The following is a 15972-nucleotide window of genomic DNA, read 5'->3' as shown; positions in this document are numbered from 1 at the left end:
CTGTAAAATGACCTGAAACAGTCTCGTCGTTACCAGTTAACAGTATAAACCTACAGGCTACATCACACACACAACACAAACCTCTATCATAATGAGGACACACACAAAGATGAAAACACAGCACAAAGACACTCTGAAGCCGTAGCCATGGTGATTCTGCTTTAGAAACATGAACAGGTAGAAACGGCGGCTCCAGCCTGACTGCTCATCGGTTTGTTACCTGTTGAAGTTCAGGGTCTGGCTGCAGCATAATGCAGCTGTTTCTGTCCATCGTGCTCTCGACCTTTTCATGTGACAGATATAACAGTAACGTCCATATCCACTGTAGACGGCGCCGCTTTTCCCTCCTCCAGCACACAAACTCAAATCACACGATTGTGGTGCAAGTGGAACCGATAAGTGGGATAGATACACAAGTAGATACCAACCGGTCTGCTAACACTCTCCAACCACCGAGCAGCAGTGAAAAAGTCAAAGCACACCAGAAACTGAGATCATTTGTCTTCAAAGTAAAAGTCATGCATTACTGCTTTTACTTTGAAGGCAAACAGTCTCTGCTTCCTGTCGCACTCTTCACATTTTCACAGTTGGTTGGTAAGTAGTTGTCACATGTTTGCAGACCATTTGCAGAGTACTGAGGACGGCAGCAATCTGTGAGCCACCAAAGCAGTGCAGCACATTTAACAACAGCAAACAACCTCCTGAAAACACTCGCCAAATGGTCACACATTTTTACCCAGCAACTGGTGGTTACCACGGAGTCCCTGACCGATCTATAGGCCTGTGTGACTGCGGCCTAACACTAACAAGGTATGGGTACAACAAGCAGACACAGATACCCGTTAATCAGTGGCAGTGATCAGGGCCATGCCAATAAATCACTGGAACTGCACTCGGCAAACAGACATTATAATATACGAGTCTACGAGGACTGATTCTTTTGGATATTAGAGGAAGTGCTGCTTTTGGCACAGTTTACCCTCGGAGGTTGCTGCTTCTTGACAATATCACGGTAACAGTTTGCATTAAGTAGAAGAGACGTGTTGTCAGTGACGCATATCAGAAACAGATTTGTAAACCATATTTCTTTATTAAAGTTTAAGAAACTCCAAGCAGCATATTCATAAATAAAATAAGGGTCTCCCTTAGATGTACTGTGACAGTCTGTATGCTCTGACAGTTCATGTTTTCATCCTGTCGGGGTGTTGGAGTTCGAACATAAACAGGACACACGTAGGCCCTTATCGCCCCGCCCTCCCGGTCACTTCCTCATTGCTGACCAATCGTAACCTCGCTCTGTCCGTCCGTCACGTGGTGGAGCACAGTGCAAAAAGCAAGTTGGTTCACGACAGAGAAGCAACTACTGACACAGTAAGAAAACATCCATATAGAGTGTGTTCAGATGGGAGCTGCGTCAGAGTCGAGGACCGTCACGTTTCTGCGTGTCCGTTTACGCACAGGATGAAACACATGGCAGGTTTTACTTGGTGTCACCGGAGAATTGGTTTTCACACAGACACAGAACATTAGCGTTTCAGCAGAGCTCATGGTGAAACTGAATAATGAACATTTCTGCTTGGCAACAACGTAAATCTTCACAGTCACACGTTAAACTTTTTCTTCCCAGTTCAATGACTCAGATTTAATACAGCTATGAAAAACAAACCTTGGTCCTATGATCTGAGTGATTCGGCACAGTGCTTTTACAGTTACATTTCTCAAGTGATCAAGAATTAGGAGCATGAATGAACAGCAACATAACCAAGTATCCACACTCTAAGGTGTTACGTGAGAGCGGTACTGCGTGTATGCGTAGTCAGGGACAAACTGTAAATGTTACCTTTAACCTGTCATTGATAAGAGCCATAACATGCTTTTGCATGGTGCGAAACAAAGAAGTACATCGGCTTGTCATTGGTGTTGGAAGAATTTATTCCTAAATCTCTGTGTTTTGTGGTTGAGTCTTTAACAGACCACTGGATTCAATCAGCCACAACATTAAAGCCACCTGTTCAACAGCTTTGGCTTTTGGGCAGTGGACCCATGCTGGGGTTTCCGGTGGTATCGAGGACGTAGATCAGATTTGTTCTGGACCGTTTTTGAAAATTATAATCTGGGTCAACACCTCGGTGTGAACACTGAAAAATACTGGACAAATAGGCTTTGTTGGGGATGTTTCCAAGAGTTTACGAGGTCACATTTTTTCCTCGGGTTGTAATTGTTGGATGTGTTGTGCTTTAGTAGCAAACCTATTTGAATTAATAAAGAATGTTTTTATTATTCTGGTGTCAAATTGTTTGCTTGAAAAGCAAAAAGCTCTGAAGGATTTTTTTCATTTGCAGAAACTTCAGAGTTGAGCTTAATATGATGGAGACTGCTGCCGTTGGGGGGCACCCTTAAGGAGACATCAGGGAGTGTGCTTGCTCTGCACACAGTGATAAAAGCATCATCTACTTCACTCCAGGCTTCGAGGGTCGGTGTCCTGCAGGGTTTAGATGTGTCCTTGATCCAACACAGATGATTTAAATGGCTAAATGACCTCCTCAACATGTCTTGAAGTTCTCCAGAGGCCTGATAATGAACTAATCATCTGAGTCAGGTGTGTTGACCCAGGATGAAATCTAAAACCTGCAGGACACCGGCCCTCGAGGCCTGGAGTTCCCCACCCCTGGTCATCTTTTCTAAGGGACTGCCCAAAAACAACTCACTGTTAGAAGGCTTCAGCTCCAGTATTTCTGCTGTCTGTCTGTAAGAATAGAGTGGACATACATGATACGGACACTTAAAAATCTTTCAGTCTGGGTTTCCCCAGTGTGGAAGAAGTGCTGTGCGACAGAACCGGACAGTAAAACCTCCACAGAACGCTCGTGTCTGTAGTTTAATGAACGAGTTAATCTGCCGCCTGTCCAACAACCACAAACCTATCAACAACACAAGATTCGATGTCCGATCTACAGTTTTGGAACTAAAGCTCTTCATTCTGACAAGTTAAGGTTCCTCAGTTTCCTCTGCCCACGTACACGTTCTATAAATGGAAAGATGAGCGGGTCTGCGTTTTGCTGCTAATGTCCTGAAAACTGTGTGTGATCAACATGGATCCGAACAGCCAGCGTCAGGCTAATGTAAATGAAGTCGACAGTCATTAGGCCCATAGATGCACGTTAACCGCGCTTGTAAAAGCAAAAAGGTGGGGGTGATATGGTCGGTTTATATATTTCTGTTGTTAAATACTTTTACCATAAATGTTCCTCTCACAGTATCCTATAGAGAAAAAACTATCCAGTGTTTAGCAAATATATTTAACTTCCCTCTGCTTTACAAGCAGTTGAGGTATGGCACCTGCAGAACGGCCATCATCATGAGCCTCTGTCTGCACTTTGGGTAATGACGCCCTCTGTCATCCCTGCAGGTGATAATGGATCTCATTAGGAATGACTTGTGGAAATACGATGCCTCTCTGAGTCACTCTCTCACTCCTCGTTAGAATAACTGCACTGCTTTGCAAGAAGAAACTTGCGCACGAGAGCGTGACGTAAAATTCTCGAGTATAAAAATTAAAGACATATATATTTAGTACCTTTATATTTTTTCTTAAGGTTAAGGCTGCGTTCACACCGACCGCTGTTGGAACACGGCCGAGCTTCGATATTTGGCCCCAAACGAAGCATTACGACTGCCTGAAAACAAAAGTGTCGGCCCTCCTTTAGGAACTCTGTGGGAGCGGTTAGTAAGAGTAAGGATGGAAAGGCGAATACGTTTGATCTGTCACAACTTTTCTTGTGTTTCAGGTCTGTAATTTCAGACTTTCAGACTTCGACTGTTGTCGAAGTTTGTTTGAATAAATTAGTAACCATCAATCGTTCTGGCACCAATTTGAATCTGACACTTCCTTCAAATTCAAACAGAAGCTCAAAAATATCAAATAAAATAAATACCAGGCTGGCTGATACTCTGGACCGTTTCTGGTTTTTTGTATATATTTGGCTAACAAGAGGGTCTGTCTCAGAGTTGGGAAGCATGCCAGTACTTGTTTTAAATTGGTGCCAACTTTTCATTAGTCTAAAAGCATCTGGACAGAGTTTCATAGAAAAAGACTGTAACTGATTTTCACTGGTTTGCTGGCGGTGCGATGAAGAAGACGAACTCTAAAACTATTCATCATTCAGAAGGTGCAAGCATCTCTCTGAAACCCAGAACAAGTGTTTTTGTGTTCCTGATTTCCTCATCTCGAAGTCGGGTTGGTTTCTGTTTGATGTCTAAAGGTCTGTGGTTCATCCAACCCTAAACATGTTCATTTCTTTCCACAGCTTAAAATACAGAAGCAATTCTCGTAATTGTGAAGCTTTAACGTGACCCAGAAAAGGTTTTTGTAGTAAGTGGTTAAACGGGACTACAGAAACTGTTGGGAGATTTCATCACGTCGAACGCGCGACTGCATTTACAGTTCAAAAATATGATATTTGACTTTAAGATTAAGACCTGCACCGCGTGGGTAGGGAGCCGCGGTTCTACACCCTGTCGTATTCCACAAAGAGGCCAGGCTTGCATGACTGCATCGTCGTTTGACCTAAAGACAGCGGTCGGTGCGCTCGCAGCCGTACGTACTCTTCTTCGCTCATTTGCTCGTCACAAACAGACTCTCACCTGGACAGTACTGACGCCAAATAAAAACTCGCTATAAAAACAAACCATTGAGCTGTGTGTAAAATATGAACCCAATAAAAACCCGCTTGTTTCCCCTCAGTGTTTGAATGAACATCATTTACAGTCAACGTAAGAAAAGAATGTAGACTTTTGCTTGGAAAAAACTATGTATATTATATATTTAATACAAATGGGGAAAAAACAAAGAGTGATTTTTTTTTTGTCCGATGCTGAAGATATATATAGGGTTGGTACAGAGGTGCATAACAGTAGGTGTCCACCACTAAAAATGTCCCTACAGCGGTGCATCATGGGTAGTCGTTTACATCAATGAGTTGTGGAGAGACATCGTTTAATTTCGGCACTTAGAAAACAATCACAATGAATTTCGCGTCATTGTTTAATTGAACAAAATTTACAAAGCCATTCAAACAGTCATAACTTTTTCATCAATGTTTATATTTTTTTTATCTCATTTTGTTTGTTTTTATAACTCAACTTCAAAAATTGAGAATATTCAAAATACACTTTAACCTCACTTCGTTCTCTTGGTATTTACAGATATGTACACGAGAAAAATTACACCCTCCAGCCCGCCGCCCGCTTTTTGTTGTTTTTTGTTAGATTTTTCGTGTGTGTGTTTCTGAACAGATAGTGAGATACAAAATCTTTTTACTTTGTACATATATGTTTTTTTCCTCTATAATAATTTTCCTCTAGGGTTCCCCAACCCGCCTCGCATCCGAACCTGGACCCAGGTCCAGAGTGCAGCCCCCCTCCCACCCACCGCCCCCTTTTACCCCTCCGATCTTATATCGATGTACTGTGGGTGGCCTCAATGGCTTCGGGTATGGGTCCTGCGGAGACTGCCTGGTAGGACATTGGCATGGGTGTCTTGCCAGGGCTCTGCCGGAAGAGCCCCCCGTTGGGTGCCCTGTGTTTGCACTGCATGGTGCCGCTGAGGCTGGTGCTGCTGAGCGGGTGGTGCGGGGGCAACGTGCTGCTGCCAGGGCCCTGGGATGGGGGTAGCGTCCTGCCTAGGGTCCCCCCATGGTGAGGATGGGGAAGAGGAGGCGGTGGTCCCCCCTCCCCGGGGAGGAAGGTGGTCACAGCGAGGCCCGAGGGCGGGTAGTCCCGCCTGGACTCCGGGCCCGGGACCAGAGAGGCCTGGCTGGGCTGCATGCTGCCGATGTCCAGCGCAGAGATCTCGATAGAGGGGCCGGGGATCTGCTTGTGGGCCAAGTCCTCGTCCAAAAGACTGTTCATACGACGATGCACCTGTTCCAGATTCACCTCCTTGTCCTATAAGTTCAGGAGTGGGGCGGTGGGGTGGGGATGGAGGAGGACAGTGGAGAGACAGGGGGAGGGAGAGAGGGAGGGAGGGACACAGAGGCTGAGATTGGCGATGGGCCGATTTCTCAGACTGATTCAGGTCAGCGTGTGCTCCATGCATTCTCAATCTGATATGGGTTTTTTTTAACTGACGAGCTTCTATCAGCGATCCAGCTGATAGACCGGCCCGGTTTCATTTTGTAGTCTGGTTTGAAGAGCCCAGTGGGAACTGAGGCCACAGAAACCAATCTGAATGTGCAACTTGAAATCAAACTTGGCCAGTGAGCAGTAAAGGCTTGATGTATGGAGGAAACCGACCCTGGAGCCAAGCTGACTGTCGTGTGCTGCAGAGCTGTTGGAGGCTTGACTATGTCGAGATTGTCATAAATCACATCTGAGATCAATTTTAGATTCATTAACTGAAGCTATGTTTGTGCTTTCTCTGCCCTCGCCGCCCTCGGAGCTGCTACGCTCGTCACAGGAGGATCAGAGAATTGGTTTCCTAGCAGAATAATTTAATCGCCACACTGGCTGACGATGCATCTCCTGCTGACTGCAGACATGCATACTTGTTAGGTATTAATAGACACCCGAGTGTTTCCCTGTTGAACCGCGGGTCTGCTTTAGTACACTGGTCAGGGGAAGGTAAAGGACGAGGGGCGTGCGGGAGGCAGGAGGCAGGAGGCGTGATTCGCATAGTGAAAGCGAGGCTTTGAATCTGAGGCCAGATTCTCGACACGTCCGCGTGCGACTGCTGCAGCGCGGCCGGATGATGATGTTTTAGGAGAGGGTCTTAAAGCGGCCAATCGCTTTACAGCAAACCAGCTAACATTCCTGAACGCAGCCTGGCTCCAGCATCGGGCTCGCTTCAGTCCAGAAACACAGTGAGATTAGTCCCAGGAACTCACAGTGACACCGGCGACACTCAACACAATGCACACAACACATTACAGATTAATACCACATACATATTCAGTCATGGTGCAGTGTTAGCAGCACATAATACAGAAGGCATGCAACTACCCCACCCCCGCAGGTTTGATCATTTCGAGTTTGTTTTACTGTCACACTGTTGGGATTACTACTGGCATGGACTGAAAATCGCTGTTCATGATTTTATTCCACTGATAAACAGATCATGTGACTGTTCAAAACGTTCTGGGCAGCTTTGTTAAATTATGAGAGATTTTATGAGCTCAGACAAAAGACATTTGAGAAGCTTTACAGCTACGACACGTTCGGAGCACAATCAGACCGTATTCTGGATCCAGGGACTGGATGCATGACACAAAGGGAATTTTCAGTCAGGCGAAAGGATGCAGTCTCAGACTGCTAATGTTAAAAATGTTAAACTAGCAAACCAGCAGCTGGCTTTAACTGCAAACAGTGAGTGCTGTGTGAGGGCCGGTTCTCTGCAGAGCACTCGCGTTCACGCGGTGTTTGGTGGTGGTGTCGATCTGACTGAGAAGCTGAAGGACGCCGCCTGCTCGTACGTTGGTGACCTGCCGATTACACGCACTCCTAATCACACCCTGCTTAGTCTTTTCTTCTTGCTCGTAGATTAAATGAACCGAAGCTTCATTTTCTCAGATGCTCCTGTTGGCCAATCGACACTCTGTGTCACCAAATCTACCCAGGACCTGACCTCAGTGCTCTTATAGTTAGAAGACTTAAAATGAAATAAACAAGGGAGAAGTTTGTCTCGGAGTCATTTAAAGTAAAGTGTGAGCCGTGCAGATGAACATTTCTTCATGTAGAGTGCTGCACAGAGCCCTTCTGGTGGAAACACACTAGCGAAGCCTCCGACTCTCAGAGCGCCTCGATGCGCTGCGGTGGAGCGGCGCCGAGGCTAATCGTGTACCTTTGTTCCAACCTTTAAGCAACACACGAACATGCAGTGTGTTTGCTTTGAATGATCCCACTCCAGCCTCTGAGAGCTCCTCTCAAAGCCAATTAAAACATCTCAGCTCAGGTTATTGTTTCAGCCGACCAGCGCCTCATTAAAATATGTTTTCAAACTGGCAGCTAGCCTAAATAAATAAATGCCAGGGATTAAACCTCAGCCGGTCGTTAAAGGCAGGCTGGTGATGTAAGTGCAGAGGAAGAACAGCCGTCTGAAAGTCTCCATTAATTTGGAAAACAAACAGCTCTTTTAATGAGTGCTCCCACTGGGGGGCCTTTTAAATCACTCTGCTTCCTGCTACTTTGCAAATACTGTGACTGTCGAGTGGGTTGTGCTCAAGTACGATAAGAACAGTTACAGATTGTTTCTGGTTCATTTTAGATTCAAGTGGCCCTGCGAAGATGAGCGAAGGCTATTCTGCACGGCGATCGCCTCTAACACTGACATCTTCCATCTGATAAGGTCTTATTAACCAAAGGTCACCATCGACTGTGTCTCTACATCCAACCCAGCTGAGGAGAACTTTGCTAGATGTTGAGATTTGGTGGAAAGATGAAAGGTCAAAGTTGTCTTTTCTGGTTGTATAAGGAAGTCATTTCAACTCAAAATTTAGTTGAACAGTGAAAGCACATCTCTTCCTCCTGAACACCTCTGCACCTCTGACCAGCAGCTTCTTACGAGGATATGTTTTCACTGTCCAGAGGCTTATTATGAATAAGATCAGCAAAGGAGAATCATTTCCATTTAGACGCCGCGTACACTGTTATATAGTAGGTAATACTTGACTGTGTAAGATGGTCAGAACTGCCAATCAAGCGCAATAAAAAAGATAAAAGACAAGAACGTGCGTTTGCATTTCTGTTTTTAAATTAGCAGCAACGCGTGAAACTGTATCCTAGTGTTTTCATTGTTGCCATCTCAGCGTTCTTCAAGAGCACTCGACTGTCCAGCTGCATGCTCGTTGGCCAGTTTTGGGCCTGGTGAGGGTTGTACCCTGGGTAATCTTCTTTCTTAAACGTAGAATGACCAAAATCTACAAAACTTTTTTTATCCTTTGTGACTTGAAAGTAGCCACTGAGGTCCAGGCAGAGGGCCGTGATCTTCACTCTGATAGGACCAGATGTCTTCTTGCAGGACTTTGTGCAAGAGTCTTTCTTTTCGTCTTAAGAATTGTTTTTCCAATATCGTTCCAAAATCCTGGAAAAGTGTTGTCACCTTTCAGTTTTCAACCAAATCTCGATTGTATAGTGACGCGTTTTAAAAGCCACAGCTGACTGACGGATCTGTGCGCTTGCTGGAGCCCAAACAAGCCTTTGGATTTTTGATTATTCGTGAGGGGCTCTTTTTGTGCCATGGTCCTGCTTAGAGGGAACCGCCACTGTTGCTCGATGCAAAGTTTTCAGAGTGATTTGATTTATTGGTGACGAGTTATTTCTATTCCAGAATTAATGGGGTGCTGCAATTTGTAGATCACGAGGGCTGAGGGTGACAATTATGTTAATAATGCTGTCACTTCATCTCAGTCCAGCTAAATGTCTGTGGAAGATTTTGGAGTAAACGCTGGACCAGCGTCTCTCGCACCATCAACAAACACTAGATGAGTTCATCTCTCCAGCAGACTTCTAGAAACTTCTAGAAGAGTCAATGAGCACAAAGTAGCCCGACATCTTCCCAACACGTGTTTCCCATCAGTTCTACGACAGTTCTGTGTAGGTACCAAAAACAGTCCATGTTTCAGCAGGTTTGAGGAATTTTATGTGGCAAAGAGACGAAGACCAAAATAATCCTTCGTGTAGGACTTGAGACCCGGAGGTTTCCTGCCAGCTTTCCAGGTGTGGTTTAAAGGTATCGTTGGTTTGCTCTTTACCACCAACTGCAGTTAGTCCTCCTGCTGACCAGCCAGCATCACCAAGCGCGTTTAAATGGAGGAGAATCCTGTTTTACTGCAATACTGATTTTCAAAAACAGTCAGTTTTTTAATGAAAGAGTTAAATTTGCTCGGTCATCACTTAAATAACAAACACAGAAATGCTGAACAAAAGCCACAGACGTCTGGAAACATGACACACGGCATGCAGTCCTCAGGAAGCAGGTAATAATATTCATCACGCGTGCAATAAAATCCAGAACAACATTTCTGTGTCTTCATTTAATCGTTGAATCCACAACGTGGTCAAAGCCTCCAGATAAGCACACTCGGTAAAGCCGCAGCAATCATCTACAGTCTTAATCATCTCGCTGTCTTATTTTAGGCTTAGAAACGAGCAATAACCGATAGGTCAAAACGTTATTACCAGCTACTGACACCATAAGATGAAAGGTCAAGTGAGGCAAATCGTTTCTTTCAATTTAGATTCAGCTTGGCAAAGCAAAACCATATTTTCTGCGTTGTGGTTTTCAGTTGATCGATGGACATCGTAATCAATAAAGTGCTGTTGACCCGGACGCTTAGGTCAGAAGGTCTTGATACAAGTACTTAGATGAGTGCATGACTTTCTTAAGCTGTTATTGACCTTTATTTTCAAAACGTCCGAGAGCTCTCAAAGCATCGATCAGAACCTGTGCAGAGGAAAAACGATCCAGGCGCAGGTGCAACATTTTTTCAAGGAGATCACCGGGTTCACGGTGAGTGACATCACACGTGAACGCCACACTGTTCAGATTGAACGCTTCAGGCTCCAGCTGCCACTTCAGTTGACTGGATCATTTTTACAATGAAATCTGAAATGGAGTCTGGCTTTGTGAAGCTAATTTGCTGTTAGCTAAGCGGCTCTCCAAAAGTCTTAAAGTCAGACTTTTTCTAATGCAGTCTGGCTCCATCAGGGAAATTTGCCAGCTGCCACTTTCACACAGCAGCTACTTTGAGCTGATTCAGACGGAGAAACAGAAGGTACGATCAAAAAGACTTTGCCTGTGAAAAACAAAAAAGATTTTCTTACATGTGGGAGTTTTCGTGTGAGTTTACGTCAAAGATAAAAGCTGGTTCTCCATCTACAACCCAAAGAGTTCAGTATCCAGGGCTGAAAGTGGCTCAACCAGAAGCCTCTTATACTCTCCAGGGTCAGATGCAAAATTCTGCTATGACTTCCTGAGCTGTTTCCTGAAGCTTCTCAGTCACCTCAACACGATTCACACTCACTGCTTGTCCTGTGAGAGATTTGGCTCCTTGCAATGTTAAAATTAAATTCAAGGCAAAGGTTTGCAAATGCACGTGCAGGCCTTCCACGGAGCTGCTTGCTGGTTGTAGGCACGGTCACCAATATTCTTATGGCCACCAACTCAAAACTAGCCTTATCAGGCTTTCTGATATTGAGCTGCTCCATTTCTCGTAGATGTCTTGATGAATTTTTAAAGGTTTATGCAAACACTGCTCAATAAAAGCTGCGTGAAAGGCACTGAGTTTGTCGTGAACCTTGGTGATTCTGTTCTCCCGAAACAGGTCAAACTGAGGTGTGAGGTCAGCCCTTATGAGATGTGTTCAAACAGTTAAAGATGACCAAATGAGAGAAAGCAAGGAGAAACAGAAAAGGCACCGTGAGAACCGGGAAGGTTTCTAATGATGACGGGATGCAGCTTTAGTAGCGAGTTCTCAGAAGGTTACAACTTTATCATCTGCATAGAGCAACATCCTAATTCTTTATTTTATTATTATTCTACACTCCTCTAATTAGCAAACTCTGCTTAATAAGCATTATACCAGGGGAAGAATGAGTTCTAACCTTTAAGATGATCACAGACATAATTGAATTTGTGCTGGAAACTGACAAAAATGACTTCCTGTATGCCTGCAGATTTAGTTTCAGAAAATCAGAAAGACTTTAACCCCCGAAAGGAAAGAACAAAAACAAAGAGGAGCTTGGCGACGGCACAGATGTGTTTGATTTCTTTTGTCGTATTTTAGAAGGTTGTATATAGGAGGTCTATTCTGACCTGTATCAATAGCTTCTGCTTCATCCCAGCCTCTCTCTCTGTCTGTCCAAATGTCCCTCCTCCCCTCCGATGAAGCAGTTGTAATGTCATTATATGTCAATGGACCAGAAACCCTTGCCAGCCTGTAATCCTTAGTAACCTGCACGAGATCATAGACAGTCAAGTGTAAATCAAAAAATGAAAAGGATAGATGAGAGAAGGAGAGGAGATAGATAACAGGGGTGTCCACATTGACATATAATTTGCAATAAGACGTGACACAGTGATAGAACCAGGGGTTATGGACGGGGATGTCGGAGACAGATCTTATTGCTAAAGGGTGACACACCCGGCGTGCACACTGCCTGCTCACACTTTAGTTTATGGATCCACATCGAGGCCTTCCTGCCCGTTTGTCCCCTGTCACATGACTGAAGCCTGTCTGGGGGTGTTCGCACAGTGAGGTGAGGTCGGCCCTGCGTAGTGCTGGGAGGTGTATGTTGTTGATGTCTGGAGGTAGGACATGGAAAGGCAGGTCTGAGGTCAGTTTCGTGTTCGAGCGGTGTCTTTGGTAGCGCCCGTGTCCCCGTTTCAAACAATATACAGACCACACAATAACCACTGTGACACACAGCACACACGTCAGTATCAGTGTAGCCCCAACATCCATTCTCCTCCTGTATTTCTGTCCCACCATCATGTTTGACATTGAATACTTGGTGGTTCTCAACCAATAACAAACGTCATGTATGACTGGTAGGAGGAGTCAAAGGCTGAATGGAGCTAACTCGGGTTTAGCATCGCAGCTTCTGTCATCGTACGTTTTGTGGCGTCAGAAGCGACCACATCGTAGTGTGGAGCGCCAAGTTATCAGCTGATCATTAATCCTTTGTCCCGCCTTCCTCCCCTCACTCCTAACCTGTCGCAGCAGATGGCCCCGCCCCTCCCTGAGCCTGGTTCTGCCGGAGGTTTCTTCCTGTTAAAAGGGAGTTTTTCCTTCCCACTGTCACCAAAGTGCTGCTCATAGGGGGTCATATGATTGTTGGGTTTTTCTCTGTATTATTGGAGGGTCTTTACTTGTTGTGATTATAAATAAAGATGTGAGTAACTCTGGTCACTCAAAGCTTATTCAAATGATGCATGTGACATAATTTCAGTTTCACAGAGGATTGTGGGTTTTTTTGGTAATTTGAACTCACTGTGGAACTGCCACAAGCTGCAGTTCCTCTCTTGTCCACTTGGGGCTGTCCCCATCAGTGAGTCTTACCGCATAGACTCCAATGTTGACTGGCAGGTGGATGGTGACGCAGGCGGCTGCAGCTGCTAGCTGTCTGCTATTCTCCACCTCAACCAACTGAAGTCCCTGAACTGGACCTGTGGACCGTGTTTGTGCTGCTGGAACATTTTTAATGACATTATCTGACCAACTATACGGCTGTTGGGACGTTGTTGTACTAACAGACCTTTCTAGAAGTCTGAGCTCCAGTTTTGGTGCACGGGGAGACTCTAGGATGTTTATTAGGAGATGTCTGGGTGGTTGAGACTTTACAGGGAGCTTTGTGCTGCAGGTCAGTGCTTTCTGATGGGCTGCTTGTTGAGTTGTGATGGGGCGTCCAAATTCATCTGTAGTTGCCCGCTGCCCTGTGTTGGTATTGTGTTATGTGAGGCCAGCTGATCTCTGTTCAAAGCTTTTATCCTCTCACGCTGACACAGAAGCAGACGGCTGCCTCGCTCTGTTCTCTGCAGGCTGATGTCTGAAGCATCACTCTGCACAGAAACCATCCGACTGAAGGTGTTTCCGGTGTCAAAATGTCCCATTTAAACTTTCACTCATGTCCATATTTCATGCTGAGTGATGTCACAGCTCTGGTGTGAGGAGATTGGCTGCCACTAACGATTATGCATGAAACCTGATTATTAATGACTTAGTTTGCGATTGGATATTTATTTTAATACTGATGGAAAGTACTGATCTTTGCTACTGAGTTTCCTGCACGCTTGCTTCTGTGGCTGCAGACAGAGTGAAAGGTTACGTTGATGAGCTCCCTGCATAAATCTTTTGTGGCCCTTTCAGGGAAAAAAGCTCTAAAAAGCCACTTTGCACAGCAGACAGTTGGAGCCCAGCGAGGTGAGCAAAGTGGAACATTTAGCAGCTAAAGAGCTGCACGTTCACGACTCCGATGGGACGAAACTCGATGAGCTGATGCTGAATTTGTTTTGGAGTCAGATTTTGTTATTGAAGCTTTATGGCCTGTTGCAGATGTGCAGCAGCAGCAGCCACTGAAACTGTCAGATTCTCATCTGCAGAGCCAAAGTTCCCACATTCACACTTTGAAATGGCGTAGAATTACACGGAGCACTTGTACGTCAGAGCCTATTGTTTGGCACAGGGACAGCGTCACTCTGAGAGGTTAACACAGAGTTGTGTTTTTTAATGACGTCGTGTTAAATCGGAACAATACGATCCTGCTGTGACGGGAGAAGTTCCGGATAATTATCCACTAAAGACGTTTCAATTACGGGATGTTTCCAGCTTTCGAGGAGGCGGCCGTTCATTAATATGGATCGGGGGTGCGTTCATCTTTCACGAACCGCAGGTGTAACTATTAGCTCGGCTGTAAGAGCAGCGTGTGTTTCATTCATAAAAGAGCGCGGTGGTCGCTGAGTTCTCAGTGATTCTTATTCAGCAGGCACTTGGTGAGGCTCCAGTTTCCAACAGCAACAGTGCACGGTTGTTGAAACGCAGGTCGAGCTGCGTTTAATGTGACAAACAACTTTTTCTTTCCACGCTAAAAACTCCGTAAGTGTCCTTCTCTGCCTCAGCAAGCTCCCACCCTCTCCTGCTAATTATAATCTCTTTTAACAACCCCTGGGTGCAGAAAATTACCAAAGCCTTACCACACAAAATGAGTTTATAGCAATAATTCAATACCGAGCCCTTGAATGCTACAGAGCCGCCGCTGCGGGAATTAATCATTAAAGTCTGCGGGTGCTTCCACGCTGGGAGTTGATCCCTGGCTGGCTGAGCTAATTCGGCACGTTTGCTCGTAAGGCCTCGTCGTTTTATGAGCATATTAGTAAAGGTAATGGTGAGGTGGAGTGTGCCCTGGTAGTTGGGGACAGGGTGGGTGGGGAGCGATGCACGGGTAAAATAAAAACATGAAGGGGGTGTAGTAATAATAAGAAGGAGAAGAGACCAAATTTGATTTCAGTCAGCGGCACAGAGCACATCTACCTACTCTGCCCTGCCTCCCGCCCTCTGTCCCCCAGCTCTCCGACACTAGACTGACTCCTAAACCTCTCTCCTCTACAGCTGGGTGTACTGGAGCTCCACTAAGTCGGGGCTCGCGTCTGCGGCTGGATCCTTAAAGTAGAGTGTGGCAGTGTCTTCCCCCCGCTGGCCCGTCCGCCGGGCCCTGTGCTCGGTCACCTCTTTGGGCTGCTCCTGGCGGCAGTGGTTGCTGTTCCACCAAGCCTCCAGCCCAGCCACCAGGCAGGCCAGCAGCAGGCCCGCGGCCAAGATGCAGAAGATGCCGGCGAAGCTGTGCAGCTTGAGGGAGCGGCCATCGGGGTGGGCGCTGGCGTGGCTGCTGAGGTCGCAGCGGCCGGCGCGGGGCCACCACTTCTGCTTCATGATGTCCAGGTCGCCTTTCTCCTGCAGCTCCAAGATCCTGGAAGAAGAGACGAGAGCGGCAGGTGAGATGCAGAGAACATCAATTAATCCTTCTTACCCGAAGGCAACAAGAACAGTCTGCGACCCTCGGGCGGGACGTCGCGCTCGCTGCTATGTCACACAGTCTTACTGCGGCGTCTCCTCTGCACACGCAGCAGAGTCGCAGTCGCTCTGCAGCACCTAATAAATCCCAGCCTACCGTGAGAACGCACCTCAACGTCTTGCTTTGTCCAGCTCAGATAAATACAAGCGATTCTCCAGCTTTTATTTACATGAAGTGTGAGATGTGCCGAAGCACGGCCGACCAAAGGTGTCCGCTTAACACCGATTTCCTGCTTTCCAAAGACAAATACATCCAAACACACGTTTGTGGATGAAAATGTGTTTCTTTTTGTCTTTGCTGGCAAACAAACTACAAAGAAATAAAAGCTGGTGTTGACATTTCCAACCCGTTCAAGCTTCCTTCATGCTGTTAGATCTCCCGCTGCTGATGCACGGCGTCTGAAAACAG

At 45.9% G+C, this 15972-nt stretch overlaps 1 protein-coding gene across 3 annotated transcripts in view; it reads right to left on the bottom strand.

Annotated features, from left to right (window-relative positions):
* Positions 1 to 2578: 2578 nt before the first annotated feature.
* The window catches only part of grid1b (glutamate receptor, ionotropic, delta 1b), a 603615-nt gene continuing 590221 nt past the window's right edge, over positions 2579 to 15972 (bottom strand). For 2 of the 3 annotated variants that reach the window (XM_042224758.1, XM_042224760.1), the window contains exons 16-18: positions 15219 to 15459; positions 11810 to 11948; positions 2579 to 5946 (exon numbers count right to left, since the gene is read on the bottom strand). In XM_042224758.1, the coding sequence (XP_042080692.1) occupies positions 5480 to 5946; positions 11810 to 11948; positions 15219 to 15459 (847 nt within the window). In that variant the 3' untranslated portion in view covers positions 2579 to 5479. The remainder of the gene's footprint in view (positions 5947 to 11809; positions 11949 to 15218; positions 15460 to 15972) is intronic. The other variant, XM_042224759.1, reaches the window with a different exon arrangement.

The sequence above is a fragment of the Haplochromis burtoni genome, unplaced genomic scaffold (assembly GCF_018398535.1).
Source record: "Haplochromis burtoni strain Fernald_Lab_line unplaced genomic scaffold, NCSU_Asbu1 Contig_148, whole genome shotgun sequence".
NCBI classification, from domain to species: Eukaryota; Metazoa; Chordata; class Actinopteri; order Cichliformes; family Cichlidae; genus Haplochromis; species Haplochromis burtoni.
This window is presented reverse-complemented; position numbering and strand designations above follow the sequence as displayed.